Consider the following 15,411-nt stretch of genomic DNA (forward strand, 5'->3'; position numbering starts at 1 on the left):
GCGTGTCATATGTGGTCTTCATAGACTTTTAACACATTGGCTTCCACACAAACCACCAGTGAGTTGTGCTCTATTTCCATTTCATGGAGCCACATATTGGCTGGGATACAATGGCTACATGCACATTATTCCTAAAAAAAAAGGTAACTCTGGAATAACTAGTGGGACATTGGAAAGTATAGGCAAAATAAACTTGAGAGCCAACGTGTTAAAGAATTTCGACAGCACATATAGAGAGCTTTTGTGTAAAATCCTACGACATTTAATCTTAAGGTTTGAAAAATATAACACAATGTATTTCTATACGGCTCAGAATGCTTGAATATGATTCATAAATCGTCAACATAAAATGCTTCGAATCTTTTAGCATAATTCTCTTGCCCACAGAGGCAGAAGTCATTAAAAACGGAGTATTGTCTGCATTCTGTGATACTGACGAATACAAACTATATTACAAGTAAAGATATCATGAATAAAAGTAGATCATATTTATTGAGATACAGAAATATATAAGTTATCTGTTGCTTCAGACGATTGTTAATGCTTATAAAAGAAACCTTTGAATTACGAAGTTATTCTGGTAACACTATAACTTATTGGCTGAATAAATGTAGTCAGCCAAATTGCAACATCTTGTAGTTAATGTGCAACGTTTGGTTATCAATGATTATATAGTAATAAATATTTCCAATGTAAGGTAATGTTTAATATAATTATATGTAAATAAGGCATCGCTGAAATATCAAGAAGAACATAAGTTAACACTAGATTTTAATTAGAAGTGTAGCCTCTTAATGCACTGTGTATCAGATTAACCTGCTACATGGGGCCCCGCACCTGATGTGGTTCAGCTACGTTATGACATAAATTTAGCAGCAGGAGATCCGTTGAATGATGCTTTTCTTTGTTAGAACCATCAGTTGAAAAAGCATTAGAGAAACGTGCCAATAAACTGTGGGTCTTAAACTTATTCGAAATCGATGAAACGTTTCTTATCGTAATTTTAGCCACAATATTATTTTTAATTTTAATAACCTAAATTGCTTTCATAAGCACACAAACCACTAGGCCACGTCCAAACACAAAATTTCCCAAACGAAAACAGTGTATCTCTGATGAGCATATGTTTATTTTTCAAAACATCGATATCTTGTGCACACAATAAAAATGACATTCACTAATTTTGAAGAACAGACTTCTCGCAATTGAATTTTTATCGATCATATTATTGTCTTTATATCGATAACAATTAATATATGTAATTTGTTTCAGGACAAAATGTGTTATGTTCATTGTTGAAACACGTCTTTCGGTAAGGCTAGTGTTGCTGCACATACGTTTATGTTAAATTGTCTCAAAAATAAAATAAAATAAAATTGTGACACAGATATTGAAGTTTTAAGTTTATCTTAAACATGCATTGTTTACTTAAAAACAAAGATGCATATGAGCTATTTGTACTGTGACCACCATGGTTAACAATTTCCGAAACTTATCGGTATAAGCATTTAAACATATACCTAATACACATTATAGTCCTAAATATGATAGTAAAGTAATTTCTTGTTCCTTCAACTCATATAAAAAGAAGCAACTGTGTAATTGTTGGCTACGTTTTCACACTTCTGTGTCTGTTCTAGAGTTCCGTACTACTATATTTCATTTCGAACTATTCTGTCCCTAATTCTGCCGAGTCATTCATCATTAGTTGATAACAAAAAGAAAATGCCAACATAAACATGTTACAGCCCCAAGTGGCGCAGTGGTATGTCTGTAGACTCCCAGCGCTAAAAACCGGGTTTAATTATTAGTTTTATGGAGTCGCAATCTCATACGTTCTTGTTTGTGAAGGTTTTGTATGCTAATATCCGTATGCGTAAGGTGTGTATTTAAAAGTACGTATTTAATAACAGTAGCTGTTAAAAACAATTCTAAAAATACTGTTAGGTTTATAAATACAAATGATTGTATTTTGCAATATACCTGTAAATACTTAAAGCCAAACTAATGTGTATAACAACACGGAGACATCATTTGATATTTAATTGATGATGATACATTTTCACAAAAGTTGTGAAAAGATTGTGAAACACAATCTTCTGTTGCAGTCGATTGTAGTTTCGAAGTGAAAATTATTAAACATATCGTTTACCATTGGACTAATTTCAGGACTTACGAGGAATAAACTTTCTTCTGGTGATTGGGCCATAGTTTAACCAAACTCTGCAGTACGTTCTAAGAGATTAATGGTTGAATGAGTTTCCGTGGACTCAAAAAATAAAAACGTCATCACTGGGGTCACGAACACAAAAGGCGAAGACCACAAACATCGAGTAATGTTAGGATAGGACATTGTAACACGTGAAATTGTGCAGGTAGTATATCATAGAATATCAGGTGTAATCATGAGTGATCGAAAATGTATTATAGAAAGCCTGATATCAAATCGTCAGGTAACTAGAAAAAATATTTCTTAGACTTTCTCTTGATATTATGTAGTTCCTGTAAAAGGCTTAATTACAGGCTGAAATAGGAATTACCAACCAATAATAGATAAACAATAAATATTACAGTTAGAACCTCATTGTATTTAGATTCTAGTTGACTAAAATAAGTCAGCAAAGAGGGAGTGTCCATAGTTCTATTTTGGATCGAATGTCTTTATTATTGTCCAATACCAAAGATTGGGTGAAGTAAAAGTATTTCTACATTATGCTGTCACTATTTTCGTTGCCTAAAATCATTCTTAACATAGTTCATCATCTACATAAATTATTTGGAAAACCCAATAAATGTTTTTTTAGTGTTGATTATGAACAAATATTAATAAGTGGAGATAGAACTGAGTACATATTTGTATTAAAATGCTCAATTTTTCAAGATCCACAAATTATAGAAGAATACAAAGTTTTTCAGAAGTGATAACAGTTTCACCACAAGAAAAACATCAAACATATCCCTGACAACTTTATCAGTGTCAGTGAATGCTGCATGAAGAGTATTCGCATAACTTTCAAAAACTTAATTAAAGTTTTACGAGACATTTCCATTTATAACTTTAAAAAAATATTAAGATACTTTTTCGTAAATATTACATAAGAAGTGAAGACTGTATTGAAGAGACTGAATAAACATCTTTGTGTCACTATGCTGTTATAGAGAAAAAAACATGATGATACTTTATTATTACCCCAAAAGTGGATGTTGTATTCAAGTTTCAATTTATTAACATCTGAGTAGTAAGATTATTCAGAAATTCACTTCTGATATTCAACAGTTCCTTAACAAGCCTCTTCTTTGACTCCATCGAAACTACATGATAATAATGGTTGTGTACGATGAGCTTCAGGATAAAATATTGTCACAAGTATCCCTGTAAAAGGACAAAAAAAGTAAAAGTATAAAATTAAATGATCCATGTCTTTTCACAATAACAAAATTAACGTTCATTATAAATTAACTGTTTTATTATAATTTATTTTGAATGAATAACTTGTACAAAACTGAACCAATCTCACAATCAATATACAATGACACTCATTATGAATCATCTGAGTAACTGAACTAATTTTAATAATTATATTTATCTCAAGACAACAGTATTAGACTTAGAAAAAATTTTAATACTGCTTTTTTTTTTTACATTTCCTGCTTTAGACTTTATCTAAGAAGAGGATTATTTATAGTATTTCAACCACCTTATGTTGAACATATTATTACCATTATTATTTTTCCATAAAAAAAATTGTATTTCAACTAACTAATGTCTGTCTTATCAGTCGACGACGACACTTTTCACTCAGTAGCAAAAGACATTTAGTCTATTTGGTATACATATAACATTTTGTTTAACATATTTATTACAATTATAGCTATACCATACAGAATAGTGTAATATAAGTAACCATATCAACTGAAAACCAAAGGTTATTAACCTAGTTGGGATACGTATAACATAAAGTTTTTTCTTGATCTTGGATGTTTCAGATTTCGATAGTTTTAACCACAATAAAAATAAAATAGCTCAGTCGATTCATGAGGCACACATGTATTCAAGTTTATTTTCCTTCATAATAACAATTTTTATTGAAACATCAACATAAAGTATAGAAAAATATATTATATTTTTTTCTCATTTCTTATACGAGTATGTGTGAGATATTTATAAGTTTGCTTGTTTTTAAATTTCGTAGAAGCTACACAAGGGCTACCTGAGCTAGCGATCCCTAATTTAGTAGTGTAAGACCAGAGGTAGGCAACTAGTAATCACCATCCATTAACAAATCTAGGGCTACTATTTTACCAACGATTAGTGCGACTGACCGCACATTATTACGCTCCCACGGCTGAAAGGGCATGTATATATTAGTGTGACGGGGATTTGAAGCCGCGACCCTCGGATTACGAGTTGACGTCCCTACCACGACCTAGATAATTCTGTTTTGACAGTAAATTTTACAAATAAGGTCATGTTTCATTCTCAAGGTTATATAATTTGATGTCATATATAAAAGAAAAGTACTAATGAAAGAAATCATGAAAATAAGAAGTCATCCATGAAATAAGAAGAGTTGATTCTGACCTATGAATGAAATAGATGCTGTGATACAAAACGTAACAAACCATCCTAAAGAAGGAATAACATGATGGAGAACTAGAGGCAAGAGAAAGGAAGAAGCTGTCTGGAATAGAAAAAAACATGAACTAAATTAAAGTTCAAACAGTTTATATATTGTAGCAAGCCATCAACTTTTTTATGATATTTTCAAATCTAGAATATAACATTTATTTCATGTAACTAAACCTTTAGTAAGAGAGTTGGTTTTTAAACAAACTTAACATTTAAGAAACATTTACATGAGTATCTGCTAATTTACTATTCGGTAATAAAATTATTGATATTATGGTGTTTTTATCAACATGTTAGTAATCCTTGCTCTACACTTACTGAGGTGAAGAACACCATTCCAAAAATTTCAGCAGTGTATTTCGTTCCAAAAATTTCAGCAACAGCAGCCGGAATACAAACAAAAACAAGGGGAAATGTCGTGAAGAGCCCACAAATCCAGATCACGTACATCACTTTTCCCCCATAAGGTGTCGCTACTAGAGTGAACAGCAATACTGTCTTTATACCCAGTAACAGGAGAATCGTTAGCTGAGGATTTATGCATATATTTAAACATATACTGCAATTCTGTGTTACTAAATTAAAAAAAAAGTTAAATAATACAATAAACCTGAAGAACATGTTGATAAACAATGAAAGAGTTTATAATATATAAATCAAAGATAGTTTTTACTCTATGTGTATGTTATTATATACTCATTTTGAGTTAAATTTATATTTCTTCATGTATCTTTTTATTTAAGTTTGAAGAAACTATACCGAGTACTTGTTTAATCGACTGATTAGATATGTGGGTTAACATTATTTGGATAATCCTATTCCGTGCATTACATTTACTTATTTTAAACAGTTTCAAGCGTTTTTTTATTTTTTCAAACCTATTTTCACTGTTTCCATATTTCTGAGTATTATTATTGAAATACGTTTTCGTTTTACCAGTAAAGCAAACAAATGGTTATGCTGTTCTCAAGGCAGAGATCAGGTCCCTAATTTTATTTTTGTAGGCTCTGTGATGAATTTACTATGAAATACATATTTGTTGTCGAAGATTGTTTAATTAATTTAATATTTAGAAGTGTGTATATCTTATCCTGTTAAATCTGTATTACAAAATTCCCACCAATTCACTAAAACTGTAAATAATTATTGACTGTAAGAATCAACAACATATGTGTTTACGTAAACACAGGTGTATCGTCTATTTTGCCGTGCATATTGACGTTTCTAGAAAATATCCTCAAGTATATAAATGTAACAAACACGCGCGCCAAAACAGTGAATATTACTGATTTAATATATCTGACTAGAAACGTTTACAAGTTTCGAATATTACAATCCGTTTAGCTTCATCTTATTCACACTGGATATTACAATTTTTAAAAGGACATTATATAAGTTCAGCTGTAAAACTGGACGTGTGTCAGCGAAAGATGTAGAGATGTCTTGCTCACTGTTAAGTGAATTCTATCTTCCTCGACACGAATTTAACTTTTTCATCGTGAACCCTCGATAAGATATCAACAAAGTTTTAGATTAAATAAAATGAAGACATACAATTGTAAGTTTATTAGACTTTTGTATACAGGTTTGTAATGACCGTTATAGTAAATTGTGTTGTTGTTTGTCTATTAAAATATTTTGTACTAAAAGAAGGAAACTTTATATATCAATTATGTTGACAAGTATTATAAATTGGATAAATATCGATAGTTATTTAACCTCAAAACGTAAATTGTCATTTAGTTCACTTTCACAATATTTGAATTGTAAAACATAACAGCTTTTTAGTTTACCATTGAGCACTGAAGATTGTATACAGTTTGCACAACAAATATTATTTTTGTAATAAAATAACTTCAGTCGCATCAATTTACACATAATTACCTTGTAAGATAGTTTGTCCTGAATTAAGCCAACAATCACACGGCTGAGGGCATGAAGAGCTCCAGCTACAGAACCAATGGTAGACAGAAACGTGTCATCTTGGATAAACGTCTGTCCATATGTCTGAAAACCAATTAAAAGTTTTTTTGAAGTAGAAAAGATCTTTGTTTCATCACTCCCGTGAGAGTCAACATATTCTTGATGTTGGAACGTAGTTTATAACAAGTTTTTAGTTTATGTGAGTTTTCAACACTACAATTAATGTTCTTGGTCCAAGTCGAATCTCAAGATAGTTTATGATAACAATAACATTATTTTTAATGTAAATCGTAGTTTCGGAAGTTAAAAGTTTTATAGTAATAACTTCAAATGATTCTTCGTGAAAATAAACTTGTATTAAATTAATATACTTACCTTATATAAAACATTAAAAATCATATATGGGTAATATGAACAAATACAAACAGTCGATAAAAGATAAAATTCCTTCATTTTCAGAGCTTCTTTTGGTGACATATGAAGTTTAACTTCACCATTAATGTGCGATCCTTTGTCATCAACGTTCACATTGGATGAAGCTTGTTCCAATGATGCACACAATTTTTCTGTATTTATGGTTGTTGTATAGTCCAAGTCTTTCGTAACTGGTCCACTATCTTCTTTATTACATGAATGTCTTGACGTTTCTTTCATATTAGTTATTTCACTTGATGTTGTTTCTTTCATTGTTTGAAATATGAATAAGGTTGTTTCCTTAGTTTAGAAACAAACAATATAAAATATTAGAAAAAAGACGTACCACTTTTATAATTTTTTTTATTACCTGACTAAGTAGACATTTTAAGTAACGCTGTTTTCCTAAAAAAACACAACAGTTCGTTTATATTAAATCGTAGCTAAGCCTCATTAGAAAACGATATTGTAACTTCATCAGTATTTCTATTTAGTAGTATAAACAATTATCTTCACAGTTCTGGTTCTCGTCTTCAAGTGTATATGCTAAGAGGTCAAGATTTTCACTGATCAATGCAAATAAACAACACTACACTTGATAACAAAAGTATTCAAAATCTTTAGGAAAAACTAATTATTACGAAAAAGGTACCTGAAATATAAATTGATTATTATTCACTACTATTTCACAGAAATATACGCTTATTACAAAAAATATTAAAAAGTGTTTCAATCAAAGTGATATTAAACAAGCGAAGAAATTTTACAACCATCTGTGTTTGTGTTCATTCACTAAGCAACATGTATCCGTGCAGAAGCTAAAATATTGAGGTCTGAAATAATGCACTCTTTTTAAAGCATGCCACCACTTGAAAGATATATCTCCAGAGGTTAATCACGTATGATTGTAAGTGAATTATTTATTAAATTTGCTTGAGATTCTTCATATGTCCAAACAGACTTTGCTATTTAGACTGAAATAATCCAGCTCATTTTAATGAAAATTGGCACTAGCAAGTAAGTCAGACTTATTCAGAAAATAAGATTTGAATTAACATTGTATTATACAATACCATTATTAAACTTTTTAATGAAATTCTTCTAACCTGGTATGACTTTCGTGGTACTTCTTGATACATAAGTAGCCCAGTTAATAGAATTGCACCAGTAACACTTGCCATTACCGGAAACAAAATAGGAACGCTCTCGATAATTTCATCGCTGTAAAAAAACCTGAGAAAATATTGGGAAACTCATGGGTAATGAAACAGTAAATTGATTTGTAAATTAATTTAACATTATATTGATAAAGTGTTGTAGCGTTCCGCCCCCTAGTGGTACATCTATTAGTCTACAGACTTCTTAGGCTCATTTCCGAGTTTCTAGATCCGAAAAATGCACATCCCAGATAGTCCATTGTGTATCTTTGTGTTTCACTACAAAGAATGAAACAAGCACAAGAATAGCGATAAACAAAATTCATGGGTAAAAATGACAGCTTTACTTCCCTACCCGATATTGTATTCTTGTCTTTTGAATACTTTCTTCAGTCCGTTGTCTAAAACATCAAGATTAAAGAAGGACTTTAACTTAAGTAATGTAAAGATGTTATTTCTGCTATATTCTAAAATAAAATAATTAACATTAATATCAAGAAATAGTCCTTTATATTATATATGATAATGGAATTTAGTTTATGTTCTTCCAAAATATTCTAAATATATGAGACCATTTCAACAAAACAGAATAGGAAAGAGAAGCAAGAATTTGAATTATTTCTTAAGAAAACGTAAAATAAGGAACAATAAAGGTGAACGTATGTTATGTGTTTTATTTCAGGAGGCATCACATAAGTTAAAACAAGTATTTAACTTACCCATCAGAAGCAGGTTGGAGATTACCAGGGTTCACAAAGAATGTCTGTACACTATTCATATAGATAGGAGTTAAAGCTATCCCTGAAGTCACTATTCCTGTCAAAAGGCCTTTGTTATTGGGAAACCACTGTGAAAAGACTGGTAGTTTATTTTGTGTTATAATATTTTACATGTATAGACTAAATGTTATATCATCTCATAAGTTATAAATATATCATATGAACTCTACAGTGTGGGATTATATGACAGCTGTAGGCATTTGTATCAACAAACACATTTTGAATGTTTTAGATGTGCACAGAATTACCCAAAAGCATAGAAGAAAAGAGGAACTAGACCACTCTCATAAGAGATGTTTTTAGTTATTGAAATAAAATAGTTAAATGTTACGGTTTAAATAACTGGACAGTAAAATTAAACGTTTAACTGAAGTTTATTTTTCGTAAGTTACATTTTATAATGAGTTGTTTACAATGGTATTGTACTTGCCTCTATTGCCGTTACTATGGGATGACCAAAACAACAGACAAAGCCCATAGTATCAACCACTCCATAAGTTATTATTGTAGCTACGAGACTATGTTGTACACTCCAGTACGTCACTGCTATACCAATGCTGAAAAATAATTCTCTTTTTATGTAACATAAATAAATATGTCATCATATTCATAACGAGAACTATGAAAATTACAAACACATTACACTCCCATTAACATAAAATATATTAGCTGTCGTTGTGATTTTGAAAAAGATATAATAACTGATAAGGCAACGTTACCATCTCTAATATTCTATTATTTGACTTTGATCTTTGTTTTTCCGACATTGTACCAGTATTATAGATTTCCTTCTAAAACATCTTCACTATTGTTGTTCCTTTATCTAAACAGTACAGCCGTCTTTGTTCTCAACCTATAGCATCAATTTCTTTAATCATGTTATTCAGTATAAATATCCTTGATATTCCTATATAATACCTTTATCTCTGTTGTTGTTTCCTTACGACGCTTACGTGAATGTGTTATAGCTTCTTCAGTCGTTGGGTGTGCTGTGTTTTATTATTTGGAAAGTATAATTCGAAGTCAATTCCAGGTAACGATAAGGTTGGCTGTTCTTATATTGTACTTTCATCTTTTCACTATTACGTATTGTAATTTATCTCGGACGAGTCTCCAACTTGTTACAAATAGATATTACATATGATAGTAATAGTAATGTTCAAGAGATGTGCAAACTTACAAACAGTATTGAGTGTTATATCTGGTCTGGTAGTGATTTTTCTGTCGAAGGTCCAAGTCCACGGGGGCCAATTATTTTTATGTTGATGCACAGGTACATTTCACTTGTCGGGGAAACCTAGCTAGCTCTATTCTTCAGACGTGAGTTGTTGTTTTTGTTGTTTTTTTTCTAATGAAGCTATGCGATTGCTTCGTAGAGATACTAACACCCAAAGTTAATTCACAGAGGTCAAATGGTTTGAAATATTCGAAATCTATAAACTTTCCAGGTAAAATTGTGTAGTCTTTCGATTAATAAGCATTGATCACAATTATAGCTTCTGAGGCTTACAGTATACTGACTGTAGCAATCAAACAATATTTTGTTACTGTGTCTGAGCTAATCTTTACACTAATTAGGCGAGATTCTCGAACGTGCAACAATATTCAAAGATACCCTTATATTTTCATAAAATATATATTGCTGATTATTACGCTGGAGAATTTTCTACAAATTTAGAGGTGAAGCGAGACTTGCGCAATACACTCCATCAATATACCTCACATGTATCAAACTAAAACGAACGTTGGTATTAAAATAAATGCATAAGAGTAAATCAGTATTTGTATTTTTATTCGTACACTGTATACGAGACAGACCAGCTGTATTTCGATACTTCTGTCGAGTGCGATGTGTACTGTTAAATAAACACATTGAAATATAATGAGCAATTTTCATATTAATTCATGATAATGAGAAACCCACGTGAAGTAAAAATGTATTGTCAAAACGGTTGCGTAGGATATTAAAACCTTAATTAAAATAAAATACAGAACAACATTTCGATGTTCTTAGTTCATCTTCAGGTTTTAATTTTAATTAAGGTTTTAATGCCCGTACAGCCGTCTTGAGAATACAATCTTCGTATTAAGCTTTCTGAAATACAAACGAACTAAGTATCACGTGATATGATTGAAGTGTTAAATTTTCTCCATGAAGTTAATAATGGAAACGAGTTATATCTTGTAAAACAGTTTGTAGCATTTTCAAAATTACATAACAACTCCTTTCTGAATATTTCTCTGCCATGCTATAGCAAACAACAACGTACTATTTTTAATGTGTACGTGTTGTAAAAATACTGTTTGTATTTGAAATTTGTTGATTTTTAATAATTCGGTATTTTCATACTTCTCCAGATTATTAATCCTTGTTCATAATCAGCATTCCAACGAAACTTATTATATTTTGGAATAACTTATGTTGATGAAGATCTATGCTAAATGTAAATAGTAACATAACCAATTAATACAACCCTTTATTATACAACGACTATCTTTTCTCTACCTGCTTCGTGGGTTTCCAATTTCCAATATCCATTCTTAAGGTGCAATCCTGAAAATTATTTTCACCCATGTTGATCATTTCCAATATAATAAATTACTGACAAAGGTTAGGCATCCTTCTTTTGGCCTCACTTCACCATCTCGCAGGTCATACAAAACCTTGAGGATAAATTCTTCTTCTTCTTCACAAGTACAACAAGCGATAACCATGAAATAGTACTTGGTTTTATCACTCCTTGTTTCTTCACGATTTCTAGATACCTAAAGACCTCAGAATATGGTAAAAGTTAGATCTGCATATCTGAATGCAGGTTTCGGTACCCGTGGGTGGCAGAGCACATAAACCCCATTGTGTAGCTTTAAGTTTAATTGCAAGCAAACATAAGATGGGGTGGAGAAATCGTGATTTTCTACAAGTTAATCAGGAAATATTTGACAATGATGAAACTGGAATATGTATATAGTTCCTGTCATTATCTCTTTCCTAATTTAAATATTTTATATAACACTTTCTTGATTTTGTTTCAAAGGTGACTAAACGTTGATTGTTTATTATATTTTCATCAAAATAATTTCCATAAATATATTATTGTAACTAGTCCTATCTTTAGTCCGATTGCATTGCAATAATTTTCAAAATAGCGTTAATTAGTGTAATTCTTCGATAATCGTTTACTCAACCATGTTCATTTGTACACGTTGTTTTAATTACGTAAATATATTAATTTAAGTTCCGAAACTTATGTAAGACTAACTTATTTACAAACGTACCAGTATACTTTCACGGTTAATTGATCGAATAACTGAAGAGCAAAATGGACGCTATAACTCTTATTTCTGTAAATAAATCATCATTTTTTCTGAAACAAAATATAGCTTGCAACAATAGCTTAAAACTGATAGTTTCTTTAATAATTGTTCATCCGTAAACTCAAAAACACGTACGTTTGGTTCAAAACAATAGAAATATATTAAACTTACGTTATTTGTTTTTCTGCTTTTCTCGAAAAGTTTAGAAGAATTAGTTTATGTTCGTTATTCCTAAGAACAACGAATGTATGATGCATAGAAAATACAAAGAATGTTAATGGATAATAATGAACAAGTAGTTCTTGCATTTTACAAGAATTCTTTTATATCTTGACAGCTGTCGAAAGCAAAGATTTCAAGTTATTGGTTTGAAATCAGATCTTGACTTGCTGAACCGCACTTACGTAACACTATTGGTTTCCTATTATCCATATAACACATTCTTTTTGGGGTCTAGTTTTTGCACAAGCGCACGGACAACTACCATAAAAATACATATATAAACAAGATCATATAGGATTATATTTACTTTTAATCTAAATCAACGTTGTTACTAATTAAAGTAAACAGACGCTACAGCCAGGGTCAAAAAATAACTACAACCAAAAAGTAGAATTTATTGAGCTTTGACAACTAGCTAAATCGAAAATAAAGGTATCGAACAGTTCGAATATAAAATATATCACTTTTCAATGACACAATTAACAAATATGTGTTTCGCTAGGAGCCCATGTCATGATACTGACGTCAGTGAAAAATACTACATTGATATTAATGTTAATAAATATTAAAATATATAAACTAATCAAGTAAAAGAACCGGAACAAGAACAAAAACTTAATTTTAAGATAATACATAAATATCTGAAGTTAAACTCTTTCAAAATGAATATCAATATCAAGTAATAATGTGAAATAACACATTTTAACTACATCAACTGAACTAACTAGTTTAAGATCAAGACAGACATTTTACTTGGAGGTTAGATCACGTAATTACATCTAGCTAATTTACATAATTATTCAACCATTAATACGTGTACGTCACCGCTAGAGGAAGTTTGTGCCAGTTTCATAATACATCGATTCAAAAGTAGATCGTGCTCTAGCTAAAAAGTGAATTTGTAATTTATATAAATAAAACTTAATAGTTGAACTAAGTAATAGAAGGAATAATAGATAAACAATAAATAAAAGTATAACAAAATGAAATTAGAAGTTATTATCTTACATCATTCATAAAGTACCTAAACAGGAACATGTAGGGTTATATATACATTAACACTAAATACATAAACTACACAAAAGTGAAGATATATGTTTTCAAATATTCAATTAATAAAACCCCAAATAATTTATAATTGTCCATGGACTTCTGAAAAATGTGTTCTTTTCTTCTTATCCAGTTAAATATCAAATGGCGTCTATGTTAGTTTTAACATCAGTGTCACTTTGGCTATGGACAGGTTCATTGTCTTATTATAATTATTTTCGTCCATCAATCTAATAGCTTTGTATCAATTGATTTTATCAGTAATTATTATTAACTATATATGCATAAATGTACAACTTACCAAAAAATAAAAGAACCAATAATTATGCTCCGACGACGTCCTATGAGACAACCTAGTTTTCCTCCAAAGAAAAGTAGTGAACATGTGAAAATAAATGCATAGAAAATCCAGCTAGTTTCTTCATATGTTGTGTCCTTTTTGACTCTTTTTCTCAAGTAAGAAGTTAAGTAAGGAGTGAGGTTTCCAAACGTTAGTAGTGCACCGATTGCCATACAAATCAGGAAACATCCAGTTACTGATACGTAGGGTCGAACTTTCATTCTGTTAACTTTTCTAAACAATTAATGTTCTAAAGACATAAAAACGATGATCTGTTTTGTCGAAGAGCTTTTGTAATACCGGTAACAATATATTCCACCATACAGTTTTACTAAAAGTGAAATTTAGATTTTTTTTGGAAAACGAATATATACTTTGCTTATCTTTGCAGAACAATAGATTCGATTTCAATAACCTACAAGATATAAATAAACAGTACATGTAAATGTAAAATAACGTACAAAGTGAAGCATTACAAATTTTAAAGAAATGTAACAACAAGCCGCTTATCATATGAAGAAAGTTTATTCAACTGCTAAACAATGAACTCCAAATATTAAGGTGGGACCTGAACAATTATCGTAAATAGAAAATATTTGTTAACTTCGTGAAACTAGTAAATTAGAAGTTATCATGAGAAGATTTAAAAAATAAAATTTTAAAATTTAGATTCTTACTCTTTCGAAATAATTTCCACAACTGGTATAAATAAATAATATATACTCACAGTTCCTGGTATTATTTCTTTCTTAATTTTGCAAACAAATATTCTGGCAAAAAAGTTTTAAGCTATTTCAATAATGCATGCTATAATCGTGAAACAACGTAGTATACGAAACCGAAAAATAATTATTGCACTCAGAAGTAAACAACTTCTCATGAAATTATATCCATTATGTTATAAAAAATGTTCTAAGTGTACGAATTGTCACTATTTAGTTAGTTTAGAAGTACAGTTATATAAATGTGAGACTTATGCTTAAAACATGTTGCTTCGATCGTTAATGTACATGTTATATGTCTAGCACTTTTACAGTTATACACATCCAACGATATGTAAATAGATGAACAGAACTAAGTGATGCAACAACTTGTCGATAACAGAGTGATATGAAAACATATTAAACAACCTATCAAAGAGACAGTGGTAGTAACATATACACGTGATTAGAAAAATCCTGCTGTATAAATGTTACATCGAGTACATAATATAACGTAACCGGTTTCAACTGGCTTGTAAATTACTAGTGACGTTAACTCGACTGAATTAGGAATAGAAGAGTTCGGAATCAACCATGGTAGTACACAAATCTAGAATAGACAGAAAAATGTTAAAACGCACAGGCCAGAAATTTGTTTGATAAGAAAAACAAGTAACTGTAATGTTGTATCTAATATTATAATGTTTGACACAGTTTATAGAAAGTATTGAATCAAAAAGATTTATCTTAAAACATATGGACAGTATTTATACACGAATATTTATGATATTTGAGGTCTCAGGAGATGATTGATTATAATTCATTGGCCTAACGCGTAAGGCGTGCGACTCGTAATCCGAGGGTCGCGGGTTCGCGCCCG

General features: G+C 30.5%; 1 protein-coding gene across 2 annotated transcripts; it reads right to left on the minus strand.

Moving 5' to 3' along the window:
- Positions 1-3,153: 3,153 nt before the first annotated feature.
- Positions 3,154-14,964, minus strand: LOC143257008 (apicoplast pyruvate carrier 1-like). 2 transcript variants are annotated; one of them, XM_076515044.1, is made up of 10 exons: positions 14,558-14,964; positions 13,792-14,245; positions 9,334-9,460; positions 8,844-8,971; positions 8,074-8,188; positions 6,929-7,267; positions 6,515-6,637; positions 4,949-5,158; positions 4,583-4,682; positions 3,154-3,373 (listed from the first exon to the last, which is right to left on the minus strand). In XM_076515044.1, exons 2-10 carry the CDS (start codon positions 14,049-14,051, stop codon positions 3,282-3,284), a joined length of 1,494 nt encoding a protein of 497 aa, XP_076371159.1. In that variant the 5' UTR covers positions 14,052-14,245; positions 14,558-14,964; the 3' UTR covers positions 3,154-3,281. The 2 variants fall into 2 exon arrangements, with proteins under 2 accessions (XP_076371159.1, XP_076371158.1); XM_076515043.1 differs by having other exon boundaries at positions 8,074-8,200; positions 14,558-14,962.
- Positions 14,965-15,411: the final 447 nt, after the last annotated feature.

This window comes from Tachypleus tridentatus, chromosome 7 (genome assembly GCF_004210375.1).
Source record: "Tachypleus tridentatus isolate NWPU-2018 chromosome 7, ASM421037v1, whole genome shotgun sequence".
NCBI lineage: Eukaryota > Metazoa > Arthropoda > Merostomata > Xiphosura > Limulidae > Tachypleus > Tachypleus tridentatus.

Excerpts from the sequence above, each read along its gene's own strand:
- LOC143257008 (XM_076515043.1), bottom strand. The coding sequence starts at position 14,051 with ATGAAAGTTCGACCCTACGTATCAGTAACTGGATGTTTCCTGATTTGT. Across the intron at positions 7,268-8,073 it reads TACCACGAAAGTCATACCAG|GAAACAACCTTATTCATATT; the intron begins GTTAGAAGAATT and ends TTCTAAACTAAG. Across the intron at positions 3,374-4,582 it reads AGCATCTATTTCATTCATAG|GGATACTTGTGACAATATTT; the intron begins GTCAGAATCAAC and ends GTCCTTTTACAG.